This window comes from Littorina saxatilis, linkage group LG7, assembly GCF_037325665.1.
Source record: "Littorina saxatilis isolate snail1 linkage group LG7, US_GU_Lsax_2.0, whole genome shotgun sequence".
Classification (NCBI taxonomy): domain Eukaryota; kingdom Metazoa; phylum Mollusca; class Gastropoda; order Littorinimorpha; family Littorinidae; genus Littorina; species Littorina saxatilis.
The window spans coordinates 6,321,007-6,336,104 of NC_090251.1; the positions used below are offsets into that span (position 1 = coordinate 6,321,007).

At 40.9% G+C, this 15,098-nt stretch overlaps 3 protein-coding genes across 4 annotated transcripts in view; 1 reads left to right on the forward strand and 2 right to left on the reverse strand.

Annotated features, from left to right (window-relative positions):
* The first annotated feature begins 541 nt into the window (after nucleotides 1-541).
* On the forward strand, nucleotides 542-12,515 carry LOC138970552 (uncharacterized). The gene is made up of 3 exons (XM_070343018.1): nucleotides 542-647; nucleotides 1,727-1,762; nucleotides 10,385-12,515. The coding sequence occupies exons 1-3, from the start codon at nucleotides 578-580 to the stop codon at nucleotides 11,281-11,283; spliced, it is 1,005 nt and encodes a 334-aa protein (XP_070199119.1). The 5' UTR covers nucleotides 542-577; the 3' UTR covers nucleotides 11,284-12,515.
* Nucleotides 7,150-10,046, reverse strand: LOC138970553 (P2X purinoceptor 7-like). Its single transcript, XM_070343019.1, has 3 exons — nucleotides 9,341-10,046; nucleotides 8,658-8,873; nucleotides 7,150-7,777 (listed from the first exon to the last, which is right to left on the reverse strand). The coding sequence occupies exons 1-3, from the start codon at nucleotides 9,541-9,543 to the stop codon at nucleotides 7,618-7,620; spliced, it is 579 nt and encodes a 192-aa protein (XP_070199120.1). The 5' UTR covers nucleotides 9,544-10,046; the 3' UTR covers nucleotides 7,150-7,617.
* A 2,499-nt stretch (nucleotides 12,516-15,014) lies between the features above and the next one.
* Nucleotides 15,015-15,098, reverse strand: part of LOC138970571 (uncharacterized) — a 17,575-nt gene continuing 17,491 nt past the window's right edge. For both annotated transcript variants that reach the window (XM_070343038.1, XM_070343039.1), the window contains exon 9: nucleotides 15,015-15,098. This exon is cut by the window's right edge and continues 74 nt beyond it. The gene's annotated coding sequence lies outside the window, so the exon portion shown is untranslated.

A 15,098-nucleotide genomic window follows, 5' to 3' on the forward strand; every position in this document is an offset into this window, starting at 1 on the left:
TGCTAATCTTCAGCAATCTGCAGCCTCGCTATGACTTCACATGTACGGTGTTTAGCTATCAAACGCTTGGGAAACCAGATCCCTTCCAGTGCGGCTACGCATTCAATCGTGGGGGTAAGTTCTCTCTTCCTGAAATTCACTACCTTTACACAAATGGATCAGAATAAGGATATTAATATAATATTACATTTTCACTGCTCTAATCTACACTACCCGTCATAAAAAAGAAGTAGGCAGATGCGTTTGAGGGCAGATCTTTCTGATGAGACTGTTGATTGTAAAACCGATTATATGATTGAAAAGGCATACCTTATTCAGAAAACAGATTGAGTTTGTATTACGTAGTGTCTATACAACAACAACAACAACAACAACAACAACAACAACAACAACAACAACAACAGCAACAACAGTCACAGGTAGGTCACTATCGGGGGTTACCCACAACGTGCTTGAGCGTACAACATTGGCTCCTCCTCCTAGTTTTCTTCTGCTTCTTCTTTCTTTTGTTCATATTTCTTTTATCCGTTTTCCAGGTCACCCAGAAGTTCCTGGAAACCCGGACATTTCTGAGCAAATGGTAATCATTATTATTGTTGCTGCCTGCTCGGTCATCATCGTCGCTTCTATCGTCGCTTTCGTTATGGGTGAGTATATACTTCCTTTATTTGTTGTGTTCATTTCATTTTACATTTTCATTACTTTATGGTCCTATCGCTGGGAAATTCGGGTCGCTTCCTCCAAATGGAAAGCTAGCAGCAACAGAGTCGATTCAAGTTTCCCAGGTGTGTGTATGTTTAGGCGTAATCAACCTTCTGCACTTCTGGCAGAATGCCCAAGATCTGTTACTTGCCATGGTGGTGACACGGGGTTGGGACATGGATACTGTCCCAGCTGGATTGGAACCCGTGACCCGCGGATCACAAGTCCAGTGCTCTACCAACAAAGCTACCGAGCTCCCTGGACTGACTATAGCAAAATGCTGCACAAATCTCTCGAAACGAATGGAAACCAAAGAGAAAAGAATCAGAAAAGCGATGTAGCAAATAATTATGAGAAAACGAATGACGGAGAGAATCTGAACAGATACAGAAAATGTTGGAGAAAGAGCGTAGTCAAAGTATGCCGAGGAGTCAATGTAAATGTGGGTGGTCAGGGGGCAGGAAGGCTGGAGGTGGGCCAAGGTTGTTTTTTTTTTGTTGTTGTTTTTTTTTGTGGGGGGGGGGGGGGGGGGGGGGGGGGGTGGGGGGGGATTCAGGTCCTGTATACAGCCCCAATAGTAAGAAACGATCGTCTCTGTTTGCATGTTGAAAACTGGCGACATCCCCATCGTGTGAAATGATAGCGAAGTCATTCCATAAAATCTTGCTTAACCCAAACGATAATCAAACTTCTGAGGTTCAGTTTGAGTGAATGATATTAAGGTGAAAGAGACACTCCGGGATTTGGGCTGGGCTCTTCGTGTGTTTTTCTCGGCTTCGATTTTTGGTTTGTTTGTGTTTGTGTGTGTTTTGGGGTTATTGTACCGGAGCTTTTTTTCCGTTGGTTTTGTGTGTGTGGTGCCTTCGTCCTTTTTCTGTCTGTCTGTTTGTCTTCCATCTTTTCCTTTTTCTTTTTCGTCCGCGTATACCTTCGTTTGCTAGTGTGTGTATGTGTGCGTGTGCGTGTGTGTGCGTGTATGTGTGTATCTCTTTCACTGACAATCTGCACTGTGTCTGTCTGACAGCTAAACGCACACGATCCAAGCCAGCTGTACCCGTCGGTGAGAACTTTTTTCTGTTTGCCATCAAGAAGAAAAATTCTAAATTCTTAAGCTTTCAGGCTTCACGTAGCTGCAAAAGAAATGTATATGCCCAGGCACTGCTTTTTAGATGCCATGCTGTGTTCCATATTTAATATGGTACACTCCCGTAACATTATCAATGTTAACACTGCATCTTAGACAGAACTATTCAGTGTATTGAGACTCTACTCATCGTTGTTAGGCTTTTAGCACAAAATTAGGTTCTAAACACATCTGTATACGTACACTTTTCTGCTGTGTTCCACGTTGAACCGAACCAAAGCTTAACAAGTCGCGTAAGGCGAAAATACAACATTTAGTCAAGTAGCTGTCGAACTCACAGAATGAAACTGAACGCAATGCAACGCAGCAAGACCGTATACTCGTAGCATCGTCAGTCCACCGCGCACGGCAAAGGCAGTGAAATTGACAGGAAGAGCGGGGTAGTACTTGCGCTGAGAAGGATAGCACGCTTTTCTGTACCTCTCTTTGTTTTAAATTTCTGAGCGTGTTTTTAATCCAAACATATCATATCTATATGTTTTTGGAATCAGGAACCGACACGGAATAAGATGAAAGTGTTTTTAAATTGATTTGAAAAATTTAATTTTGATTAATAATTTTTATATATTTAATTTTCAGAGCTTGTTTTTAATCCGAATATAACATATTTATATGTTTTTAGAATCAGCAAATTATGGAGAATAAGATGAATGTAAATTTGGATCGTTTTAGAAAAAAAATTTTTTTTTTACAATTTTCAGATTTTTAATGACCAAAGTCATTAATTAATTTTTAAAGGTCATCCACATTGAAAAATGAAACTTTGCACAAAATATCTACATACTAAGTGAAGTCGCATGCCGAAAATCTTTTTTCCGAAAAATGCTTCTTGTTTTTTATATTGAATAAAATCTACTTCGGATAACCTTTTGCAGGTGAAAACCGCGCCCACGTGATCATTTGCCTCGTGACGTCAGCGTATGTAGTCAACAATGGCGGCGCTTATCTCGGATAGTGTTAGTTCTGAACCAAAACGAAGAAAAACTTCCAATGGCCTATATTGTGCGGTTGGGCGATGCACAAATAAACAAGCCGATGGCTACAGTACACCTTGCACCGCTTCCCGAAAAAAGAACCAGTCCGTGATAGGTGGGTACGTGCAAGAGAAAAGAGTAAACTTTGGCCCAAAGTGTGGGACACCGACTTCGTCGTCTGCGATTTGCCATGAAGATGAACATTTCGAAGGTGACTGCTACCCTCCACGTGACGCATTGATGAGAAGTTTCGGAATTAAAACAACAAGGACTCTAAAGCCTGGTTCAGTCCCAACCGGCATCCATCGGGGATGTGACGATGTCACACGCGAAACACACAGATGAAGCGCGGTGCGTGTTTTCACATAAATATCGGTCAGTGTCAGCTTGACCCGTCCAGCTATCGCCCTGTGTTTGGGTTTGTAAACAACACGGCTGGCAGTGCCCACTGGTACGGTCAGTGTCAGCTTGACCCGTCCAGCTACCGAGCTGTGTTTGTGTTCTATTTGTCGCATTATTATTATACTAGTGGTACCCGTGCTACGCACTTTGTGTGCTGCGCATGCGATGTCATTTTGTTGGTTATGTGCTTGTGAAAATGTTGTTTGCACCCCTCCCCCCCCCCCCCCCCCCCCGCACATTATCCCGCATATAATGAATTATATTCTCTTAGTGAAAAATAAAATGTTAACCCTTACACCGGTGCAATTCTGTAACACATGTTACATAGCCACTGGTGAATTACCAGAGAGAAAAATAACAAAAAACAGTCATATAGGTTTTCGCATCAATGGGAGGTAATCGGAACTGACCAAAAAGACTGCGCGACCGCACGCGACTATACAAACAAACAAAATAAAATACAGCAGGTATGGCGTTTGCATGAATCCATGATTACGTCTACATGAACAACAGTGATAAAAGTGCGCATCTCTTCCCAGCCGTGCAGCGCTTTGAAAGTTGGAAGCATTAAAATTTAAACGGGTAAAAAGCCATCGTGAAGATACGAAAAAAAGTATGACGTGTAAAATACTTAATGATTCAAACGCATAGTATAACATATGTAACTGACAACAGAAAATATATACATGGTTCACACACACAATCGAGTGCACACATCCATGCTTATTTAAAGTCATGTACACACACACACACATACATACATGGCATCAAGCAACACACAATTAAATGACACATATGGAATATGGAAAACGTATAATGGACATGAACATGGCAAGTAATTTACACCGTTACCTACTATAAAATTGATGATATATATATACCACTCACTTGCTATTCGCCTAAAAGCTTGCAGTGTGCTGTGACACATATAAGAAACCAGAAGAAAAAAGGACTTTACTTTGGCGAAAAGAGCATATGCTGCTTATTTTTGTACATAACTGCTATAACTGTATTTTTTCCGAACACTTACATGTAAAAAACATAGAGATATATCTTACCATTTCACTAAGACAGCCAAAATAACGGTCAAATTAAGGGGAGATCATGATGACGTACATGTCTATGGTTGCACCGGGGGAAAATATTTAGTCGCTGGAACCTATAAGGTTATACGGCGACTTATCAGGTGATAATGTTTCGAACTTATCTTTTAAAAATTAAGTAAACAAATCTATGGAATATTTTGGAGTTCCATTAACAGATAAACAGATCTATCTATCTTCTTATATAGGTTTTCGCATCAATGGGAGGTAATCGGAACTGACCAAAAAGACTGCGCGACCGCACGCGACTATACAAACAAACAAAATAAAATACAGCAGGTATGACGTTTGCATGAATCCATGATTACGTCTACATGAACAACAGTGATAAAAGTGCGCATCTCTTCCCAGCCGTGCAGCGCTTTGAAAGTTGGAAGCATTAAAATTTAAACGGGTAAAAAGCCATCGTGAAGATACGAAAAAAAGTATGACGTCTAAAATACTTAATGATTCAAACGCATAGTATAACATATCTAATTGACAACATTGACAACAGAAAATATATACATGGTTCACACACACAATCGAGTGCACACATCCATCCATGCTTATTTAAAGTCATGTACACACACACACACACACACACACATACATACATACATGGCATCAAGCAACACACAATTAAATGACACATATGGAATATGGAAAACGTATAATGGACATGAACATGGCAAGTAATTTACACCGTTACCTACTATAAAATTGATGATATATATATACCACTCACTTGCTATTCGCCTAAAAGCTTGCGGTGTGCTGTGACACATATAAGAAACCAGAAGAAAAAAGGACTTTACTTTGGCGAAAAGAGCATATGCTGCTTATTTTTGTACATAACTGCTATAACTGTATTTTTTCCGAACACTTACATGTAAAAAACATAGAGATATATCTTACCATTTCACTAAGACAGCCAAAATAACGGTCAAATTAAGGGGAGATCATGATGACGTACATGTCTATGGTTGCACCGGGGAAAAATATTTAGTCGCTGGAACCTATAAGGTATAACACATGTTACATAGCCACTGGTGAATTAACAGAGAGAAAAATAACAAAAAACAGTCATATAGGTTTTCGCATCAATGGGAGGTAATCGGAACTGACCAAAAAGACTGCGCGACCGCACGCGACTATACAAACAAACAAAATAAAATACAGCAGGTATGACGTTTGCATGAATCCATGATTACGTCTACATGAACAACAGTGATAAAAGTGCGCATCTCTTCCCAGCCGTGCAGCGCTTTGAAAGTTGGAAGCATTAAAATTTAAACGGGTAAAAAGCCATCGTGAAGATACGAAAAAAAGTATGACGTCTAAAATACTTAATGATTCAAACGCATAGTATAACATATCTAATTGACAACAGAAAATATATACATGGTTCACACACATAATCGAGTGCACACATCCATCCATGCTTATTTAAAGTCATGTACACACACACACACATACATACATGGCATCAAGCAACACACAATTAAATGACACATATGGAATATTGAAAACGTATAACGGACATGAACATGGTTAAGTATTTTACACCGTTATCTACTATAAAATTGATGATATATATATACCACTCACTTGCTATTCGCCTAAAAGCTTGCGGTGTGCTGTGACACATATAAGAAACCAGAAGAAAAAAGGACTTTACTTTGGCGAAAAGAGCATATGCTGCTTATTTTTGTACATAGCTGCTATAACTGTATTTTTTCCGAACACTTACATGTAAAAAACATAGAGATATATCTTACCATTTCACTAAGACAGCCAAAATAACGGTCAAATTAAGGGGAGATCATGATGACGTACATGTCTATGGTTGAACCGGGGGAAAATATTTAGTCGCTGGAACCTATAAGGTTATACGGCGACTTATCAGGTGATAATGTTTCGAACTATTTAGTAAACAAATCTATGGAATATTTTGGAGTTCCATTAACAGATAAACAGATCTATCTATCTTCTTATTATTTTAGGTTCGTCTGGGGTAGAGAAATAAAACACACAGCTAGGTTCGTCTGAGGTGCGGTCGCGTGTTTAGTCGAACCGAAAGTTGAAGAAGAACCAATCACAGATCTCTTTCGCCGCGATGTCAAAGTTCAGGTCAAAGTTCACTGTTTCTGCTCAAATTTGCGAGACAAACCTCTTCAAACTTTGTTCGTGGACAAAATTGGAAGTCGGGACCTAGCGGAATCGATTTCCTGGGTCACGTTGGCATAGCAACCGAAGGAGAAGGCACAAATCCGCGCGGTTTGGTGACAGGAATCGAAAAACCACCGAAAATCCTACCAGTATTATATAGTAGATTATTTAATTTATTTATTTTGTTGGTAAATCACTAATTCTTTTTAGTATTTTCGTTTTAAATAAATACATTCAGGTGTGCATTATTTGGCCAAGTGTGTGTGTGCTCGAATAATGTCAAATTTGTGACATACTATGATCAATACTTGAATGCTTAATGTGTGTGTACTTTGAGCAAGTCTTTACAAGAACTGACTTTCAGTGGTAAATTAACTGTTAGCTACACATAGCTTTGTGGACAAATGATTGTGCTTTTCGTTATCTGAGAGGATGGGTGAATGTGCCTGTGAATGTTTATGTGTTGGTTATTGTTTACTTGAGACAGGATGGAAAGTAAATTTAACTTGGAGAAAAGAGTAAGTTGTTGAGTTTATTGGAAAAGTAAGTTGTGTACCGTAGAATTTGTTGTTATGTTGACAAAACAGTTTAAAAAAGAGCAGACCTGACTCTGCAAGTGATAACTTATAACCTACTTGTTTCAATGACTTTGAGGTATGAGTGAGGTGAGACACCACCACACAATCCACATGTGAAATATATCTGACCGCTTTCGCTATCTCATGGTGACACAAAAACAAAGGTGGATGTGACAATGGCAGTATTAACTTGTTTTTATTAGTTAAATTCGTATACACATTTGAAAATCATAAAAAGCTGTGAACACTCCCCACCCACCCCCATGCTCCTTGCACACAAAAATATACCAACTACACTATGCATGTTACAAACTACATGATTTTACTGTTGCACTTCTGTATCTTAAATATAAATAAATAAACACACTTTTTCAAATCAATGTGTGGCACAAGCTGAACCAACTACAAACACACATCAAAATAGTTTTCTCGTCAATGTAATAATAATATTTATTTTCTCGTCAATGTAATAATAATATTTAATCACAATGACAATGTATTATCAATAAAATTGGAACACATAAGGATGCAAAAATGGGCTGATGCTGTCATATAATGTAATATTACTCTGGGTCCCTATAACCCACGTACTGCCCATCTGCACTAGGAAACTGTTCTCTAATTCTTGCAACCGCACAAGCTGGTAAGGTGACCCTGATGTCTCTCCCCAGCCATTTCCAGACCCACCGCACAAGCATGCGGTAAGCTACATACCGATACCGCCTGGAAAGAAAAACAAGCATACAGTATTAATGACAGTATCAATCAATCAATCAATATGAATGAGGCTTATATCGCGCGTATTCCGTGGGTACAGTTCTAAGCGCAGGGATTTTTAAAAAAAAATTTTATGCAATTTATATCGCGCACATATTCAAGGCGCAGGGATTTATTTATGCCGTGTGAGATGGAATTTTTTTTACACAATACATCACGCATTCACATCGGCCAGCAGATCGCAGCCATTTCGGCGCATATCCTACTTTTCACGGCCTATTATTCCAAGTCACACGGGTATTTTGGTGGACATTTTTATCTATGCCTATACAATTTTGCCAGGAAAGACCCTTTTGTCAATCGTGGGATCTTTAACGTGCACACCCCAATGTAGTGTACACAAAGGGACCTCGGTTTTTCATCTCATCCGAAAGACATATAACGTGCGCCACACACAAGACCCTTTTGTCAATGGTGGGATCTTTAACGTGCACACCCCAATGTAGTGTACACGAAGGGACCTCGGTGTTTCGTCTCATCCGAAAGACTAGCACCCACCACCTAGGTAAGGAAAGGGGGGAGAAAATTGCTAACGCCCTGACCCAGGGTCGAACTCGCAACCTCTCGCTTCGGAGCGCAAGTGCGTTACCACTCGGCCACCCAGTCCACAGTACACAAAGTGTACAATCAGGATACTTGAAAACATTCCCCATATTGCTTTGCTCAGAATTAGCACATGCGAATAAATGAATTGTCTTGAAATAAAAATGAATATCTGACAATTAATTTTCATTTTTTTTATTTTATTGTTATTTGTTTTTGCACATCTATGACATAAACCTATTTATAGTATCATGATTACAATTCTAAAAAAAAAATAACTTACTCATTAGCATCCTGTATAGCCCTCCCATACTGCTGGTTGTACCAGTGATAGCATGTCTCCAAGACATAGTGGTCCAAGCACACTGATCTGAAGCCAGGGTGGTCAGTGATGCAGCCCACCCCTGTGCTTACTGTCAGTGATTCCATTTCTGGAATTTCTTGACAACAGCGGCATTCTCGGATTGAGCCCATGCCTGCACAGTTTGCGCACTGACACCTGCACACACAAAATTTGATACAAGTTTAGTTCCAATTCTCTGCAGTCTACAAACTCACACAAAAAAAATTGATCTACTAAGGCAGTAAAACAACTGAAATGGACAAATTCACAACCAATGGTAGTGACCATTATGTCTAGACAAAACCATAATAACTTGTTATTCCATTGGAACATTGGTATATCCATACGTGTACTGATTTGGCTAGTTTTAGTTTTGGGGACTGCTACTAGCAATGATTGAGTGGGCATACTGACTACTCAGTAGGATGATGTTTTGACTAAAATTATAATCAGGAATGCGCATCACTTTCTGGCATGCATGAATTGCATCAAGGGTAAAAGAAGACATCGCACAAACTTTACAAATTACTGACTGCAAAACAAGCTCTACCAGAATCGATTCTATAATAGGAATATATACGAGGAAGAGTCTCACAATCACTGAATCAGTGGTAGTTTCTTACCAGTTGGTGGACATCAAACGATCGAGAGACTCGCTAAAATCGTCTCTGTCGGGTGTTTCCTCAACCTCAGCATCGGACAGCTCAGGTTCAAACTGGTATGGTTGAAGATCGTGTTCATTCAAAACCTCAAAATCACTACTGTAGCACGATAGTTCCAGTGAAGAAACGCTGCTTGTTTCACTGTTTTCTTCATGGTCTGCCATTGCCAATACAGCTGCTGACGTCACTGCGAGGGGAGATCAGCCATGGCTGCGTTTTAGATTCTTACTTCCCTTACCCTTAATTGCAGGTATGAAAACCCACTTTCATTGATCAATATCTATTAAACCAAAGGACTTTGCTTGCCAATATTTTGCATCTGGTACTATTTAGTAATGTTCTCTCAGCAGAATTTTTTTGACCGAGCAATGTGGTTGACCTTTAAGCCACCAAGCTGAAATGCAATACCGAAGTCCGGGCTTTGTCGAAGACTACTTGACCAAAATTTCAACCAATTTGGTTGAAAAATGAGAGCGTGACAGTGCCGCCTCAACTTTCACGAAAAGCCGGATATGACGTCATCAAAGACATTTATCAAAAAAAGGAAAAAAAACGTTCGGGGATATCATACCCAGGAACTCTCATGTCAAATTTCATAAAGATCGGTCTAGTAGTTTGGTCTGAATCGCTCTACACGCACGCACGCACGCACACACGCACGCACACACGCACACACATACACCACGACCCTCGTTTCGATTCCCCCTCTATGTTAAAACATTTAGTCAAAACTTGACTAAATGTAATTAAAAACTACAATGCAAATATAACCCATCCGCACCCACACTCAAACATTTTGAGCAATAGACGATTTTCGGAGTAAAAAAAACTGTCAGAATTTGAAAACGTCGTAGAAGAGTTGCGCCCCGATTTTCTGCGAACAGAAAACACTTGGTCGACCAGTTAAACCACGATCGCAGCGAATAACTGACTCCGATGTGTATGTTATGCAGTGTCCAATCGATATAATATAGACTAAGGACACTTCGTTTTCACCTCAAACAGATGCTGTTCCGTTGGAAGTCGTGAACAGCCTGCTGACCGCCACGACGTCACCGGAAGCCAGAAGCATTCGACACGTCACGCCTTCGCCTTCTAAAAAGGAGTATATTCATGATTGGAGCTACGTCAGCAGGACGTATGTATCGTGTCAGTCTGAAGCGTCAACATTGTATGACCTCATCCCCCCTTCTTTGCCCGGTGATGACGTCAAGATGAGAGTGTGGCTGAATGGCGTCAAAAACAGACAGGGAGACGGGGAAATTCAGTTTGCCAATGAGCACAGTGCTTGGTCGGATGATTATGACGACGACGACAATGACGCTGCACTCCGGACGAGCCACAGAGACATGTTTGCACAACACGCAATAACGAACGTCAACAGAAAACTCCCTCCGATTCCTGTGGACCAACGATCTCCACCCGGGGTGGATGAAGCTCCTCGCTTTACCTCCCCTGTTAATCCACAATCCTCACTGGCCAATGCTGACCTTGACCTTCATCTCTTCCAATCTACCCCTCCTTCACCGGAACTGACGTCACTTCCCATAGCGCCACGGCTTCCGGTTGGGGAGCACTCACTTCCGGAAGAAGATGGATACATCGACATGGCTTCTGCACCCTCGCTTGATGATCAGTGCGGGCAGATATCAGGGTCGGCTTTGTCTCAAAGTGAAGATGGTTACATGATCCCAGTACACCCAAGCATAACAGGAAGCACCAAGGGCAAGAAACAAGACTCGAGAGAAAGGAGTACAGCGGGGGGTCAGCATCTTTACCTGGCTTCAGATACCGACTACTTAAGTCCAGTCTGTCAGCAAAAAACCATCGCAGGTAGACGGGTTGGGGAGAAGGGTCGCCCGAATTGCCGACCCCGTGACCCCACCTACTTGACCCCTGTGTAAAACCTAGGCTGGTGCAATGGCCTGGTGGCTAAGACGTCTGCCTTCCATGTGGATGGTTCGGGGATCGAATCCCGGCTTCTCCTGGTGGGGTTTTCCGATTTCCCAGGTCAACTTATGTGCAGATCTGCTAGTGCCTTATCCCCTTTTTGCGTACATTCAAGAAAAAAAGCCAAGCACGCACGGAAAAGATCCTGTTATCCGTGTCAGAATTCGGTGGGTTCTGGTAACACTTTAAAAAAAACGCCCAGCATGTGTTTCCTCAAAACGAAGTGTGGCTGCCTAAATGGCGGAGAGAAAATGGTCACACCGGTTAAATAAAAAGACCACTGTTGCAAAACACTAGTATTCGCAGTAGTTTCAGCCCTTAAACGCTGATTATAAACAACGACAGGAATTTCGATATCATAATTTAGTTAAAAAAAGAGTAATTGAGGAATTCAAAATGTTCAGTAGCCGTGATATCATCTGAAGTGGAACGCGCGCTACCAACGACATGTACAAGTTTCGAACACATTTGTTTGGAAAACAGTATTCCCAGTGTTGTAGACGGGGTGTACACTTATCGGGCATTGTCCAACTATGGTTTACTATTTGTGACACTTATCGGGCATTGTCCAACTATGGTTTACTATTTGTGACACTTATCGAGCATTGTCCAACTATGGTTTACTATTTGTGACACTTATCGAGCATTGTCCAACTATAGTTTCTATTTGTGACATTTATCGAGCATTGTCCAACTATGGTTTCTATTTGTGACACTTATCGAGCATTGTCCAACTATGGTTTACTATTTGTGACACTTATCGATCATTGTCCAACTATGGTTTCTATTTGTGACACTTATCGAGCATTGTCAAACTATGGTTTACTATTTGTGACACTTATCGATCATTGTCAAACTATGGTTTCTATTTGTGACACTTATCGAGCATTGTCAAACTATGGTTTACTATTTGTGACAAGGTTTTCTTTCCCTGTATGGTAATCAAGAAGACTTAAGATTGAAGTGTGAGGTTGGGGGTGGGGGTGGGGGGGTATGTGTGATGGGCGTGTTGTTTGTTGTGTTTGAATGTCTATTCAACTAATTCGGCTATGCGGGCCGTGTGCAACGTGTGTGTGTGTGTGTGTGTGTGTGTGTGTGTGTGTGTGTGTGTGTGTGTATGTGTGTGTGTGTGTGTGTGTGTGTGTGTGTGTGTGTGTGTGTGTGTGTATGTGTGTGTGTGTGTGTGTGTGTGTGTGTGTGTGTGTGCGAGTGTGTATCTGTGTGTGTGTGTGTGTGTGTGTGTGTGTGTGTGTGTGTGTGTGTGTGAACCTATATTTTCTAAACATTTGTAAATGTGTACATAGTTGTAGATTGTGTAGGTTGTGCTTTTAATCTCATTACCCGCCATTGTCCGTTGTTCAAATCAATTTTGAGTGCGAGTGAGATAATGTGAAAATATCCAACTCAAATGTTTACATGTACGATTATCTTGTGTTTCTGATTCAAATCGTTGCACGTACGAAGCAACTCTCTGTTTGTAAATATTGCTTGGCCAAGACAAATTTCTTTGGCCGTCACATTTGGCGAACTTAAAACCTCACCCGCTTGACTCAGCAAAATGTGATGATAAAATAGTGACAAGAACTTTGACCTCGTGATTTTGGAGAAGTTTTATTCTGTTTTCCGTGTTTGAAAAGCAGTGTTTTCATATTCATTGCTGAGTTTTACAGTTGTCGATCAATGATCACCTTTTTTTATGGTTTTCTTTCACTGTTTGATAATTAAATATTAAAAAAATTAAAAGTGCGTGCGTGTGGTTTTTTTGGGGAGGGTGCGTGCGTGCGTGGGTACACACGTAAGCTTGTGTTGATGAAGGATAAACTGCATGTTTTTATTATGTCCAATATAATACATATTATGTTGGTTGGCTGGAAGCACGTTGTCACCCATACGTGTATCTCCTCTGATACCATTCTTTTCCTGTCTCCCTTATGTTTGGTGTCCACAATGAATCCATTCACTCCACTCGCTTTTGATACAGATCAGTTTACTTCAACATCCAGCGCGAACAATTCTGACGTCATTCATTATTTCTCTGGTGTGAATGTTAAAAATGTAACACTCTCTTAAAAAAAATGGCTTTCATTTGTTTAAAGGAATCGATTTATTTACCTTTATTCTTTTTGAAAGATCTTAACCCGAAATAAAGTGACAGAAGATACCATCTGTAAAATAAATTTAAAAAATGAAAAAAATGAAAAAATAAAATGAAAAGGGAATAAATATATAACTGTTGAAGTAGTCCGACTGCAGAGTAAATACCTTCATATTTGTCAAAAAGATGAAGAGCTGAAATATGTGTTGCAGCGAACTATAGAGTTTTAACCTTCGATTGTTCATCTTTAAATGTCACAAGTATAACTTTCACACAAACAAACCATCCACTCACCACTTGGTTCATAAGTACATTTAATTTTCCGGTTATGCATTGAGCACAGGGGTCACTAGAATTATGTCTTTGAGAATATTAGTGGAAAGAAATATGTGTGAAATTATGAAAACAATTGGGCAATTGTACAACACATGACAGTCATGCCCTACAGTGTTTAAAATCTGATTACAGTCAGAAATACATTGGAGGAAAAACAGCTTTCGGTTACGATGTACAGGGTGGGACACTGTTCCTCAGGGAAATAGAAGCTCAAGAACTTTGTTCTCAGGATGTGTTGAATATTGTTCTCTCTCACTCTCTCTCTCTCTCTCTCTCTCTCTCTCTCTCTCTCTCTCTCTCTCTCTCTCTCTCTCTCTCTCTCTCTCTTGCTCTCTCTCTCTCTAATTCACACACACACACACACACACACACAAACAAACACACACACACACACCCACACAAACACACACTAACACAAACACACACATGCAAACAAACACAAACAAACAAACACACACACAAACACACTCACACACAAACAAATGCACACAAACAATAACGCACACACACACACACACACACACACACACACACACACACACACACACACACACACACACACACGAAAAGCAAGACATATTGCAAGCAGACAAGGCCATCAGACCGAACGCCAAAACCCAGAGAGGCAGACACATTTGTGCTATTGAAATAAAGTTTAACCAATTGCAGGTCACACACACCCACATACCCACACCCCCTCCACACACACACACACACACACACGCATACACCACGGTGTGCCCACAGTGGGTGTGTGTGTCGGTGTGCCCACAATGGGTGTATGTGTCGGTGTGCCCACAATGGGTGTATGTCGGTGTGCCCACAATGGGTGTATGTGTCGGTGTGCCCACAATGGGTGTATGTGTCGGTGTGCCCACAGTGGGTGTATGTGTCGGTGTGCCCACAGTGGGTGTATGTGTCGGTGTGCCCACAGTGGGTGTATGTGTCGGTGTTCCCACAGTGGGTGTATGTGTCGGTGTGCCCACAGTGGGTGTATGTATGTGTCGGTGTGCCCACAGTGGGTGTATGTATGTGTCGGTGTGCCCACAGTGGGTGTGGGTGCACATGCAGCTGGTGTATGTTTACGTGCATACCTGAATGTGTGTGAGTGTAAATTAAGGGGAAGGTTAGATTTAACTAAAACGTACGAGAGAAAGAGGGGGGGGGGGGAGGAAGAGAGATGTATAACAATACATCCAACAGTAAATGCAACACCCACGCTAACAAACAAAGAAAAGTAAGAGCGCCATCTCGTGTGCTTGCATTGAAAATAATTTATTGTTGATAACTTCAAGCCAAAGAGACAATTTCGTCATTCTGTTGTTACTTCAGAATGTT

Coding starts and splice junctions, on each gene's coding strand:
- LOC138970552 (XM_070343018.1), top strand. CDS start 578: ATGGTAATCATTATTATTGTTGCTGCCTGCTCGGTCATCATCGTCGCT. Junction 648..1,726: donor TATCGTCGCTTTCGTTATGG/GTGAGTATATAC, acceptor TCTGTCTGACAG/CTAAACGCACACGATCCAAG. Junction 1,763..10,384: donor CAAGCCAGCTGTACCCGTCG/GTGAGAACTTTT, acceptor CACCTCAAACAG/ATGCTGTTCCGTTGGAAGTC.
- LOC138970553 (XM_070343019.1), bottom strand. CDS start 9,543: ATGGCAGACCATGAAGAAAACAGTGAAACAAGCAGCGTTTCTTCACTG. Junction 8,874..9,340: donor CGTTTGATGTCCACCAACTG/GTAAGAAACTAC, acceptor TTGTGTGTGCAG/GTGTCAGTGCGCAAACTGTG. Junction 7,778..8,657: donor GCTATACAGGATGCTAATGA/GTAAGTTATTTT, acceptor TTTTCTTTCCAG/GCGGTATCGGTATGTAGCTT.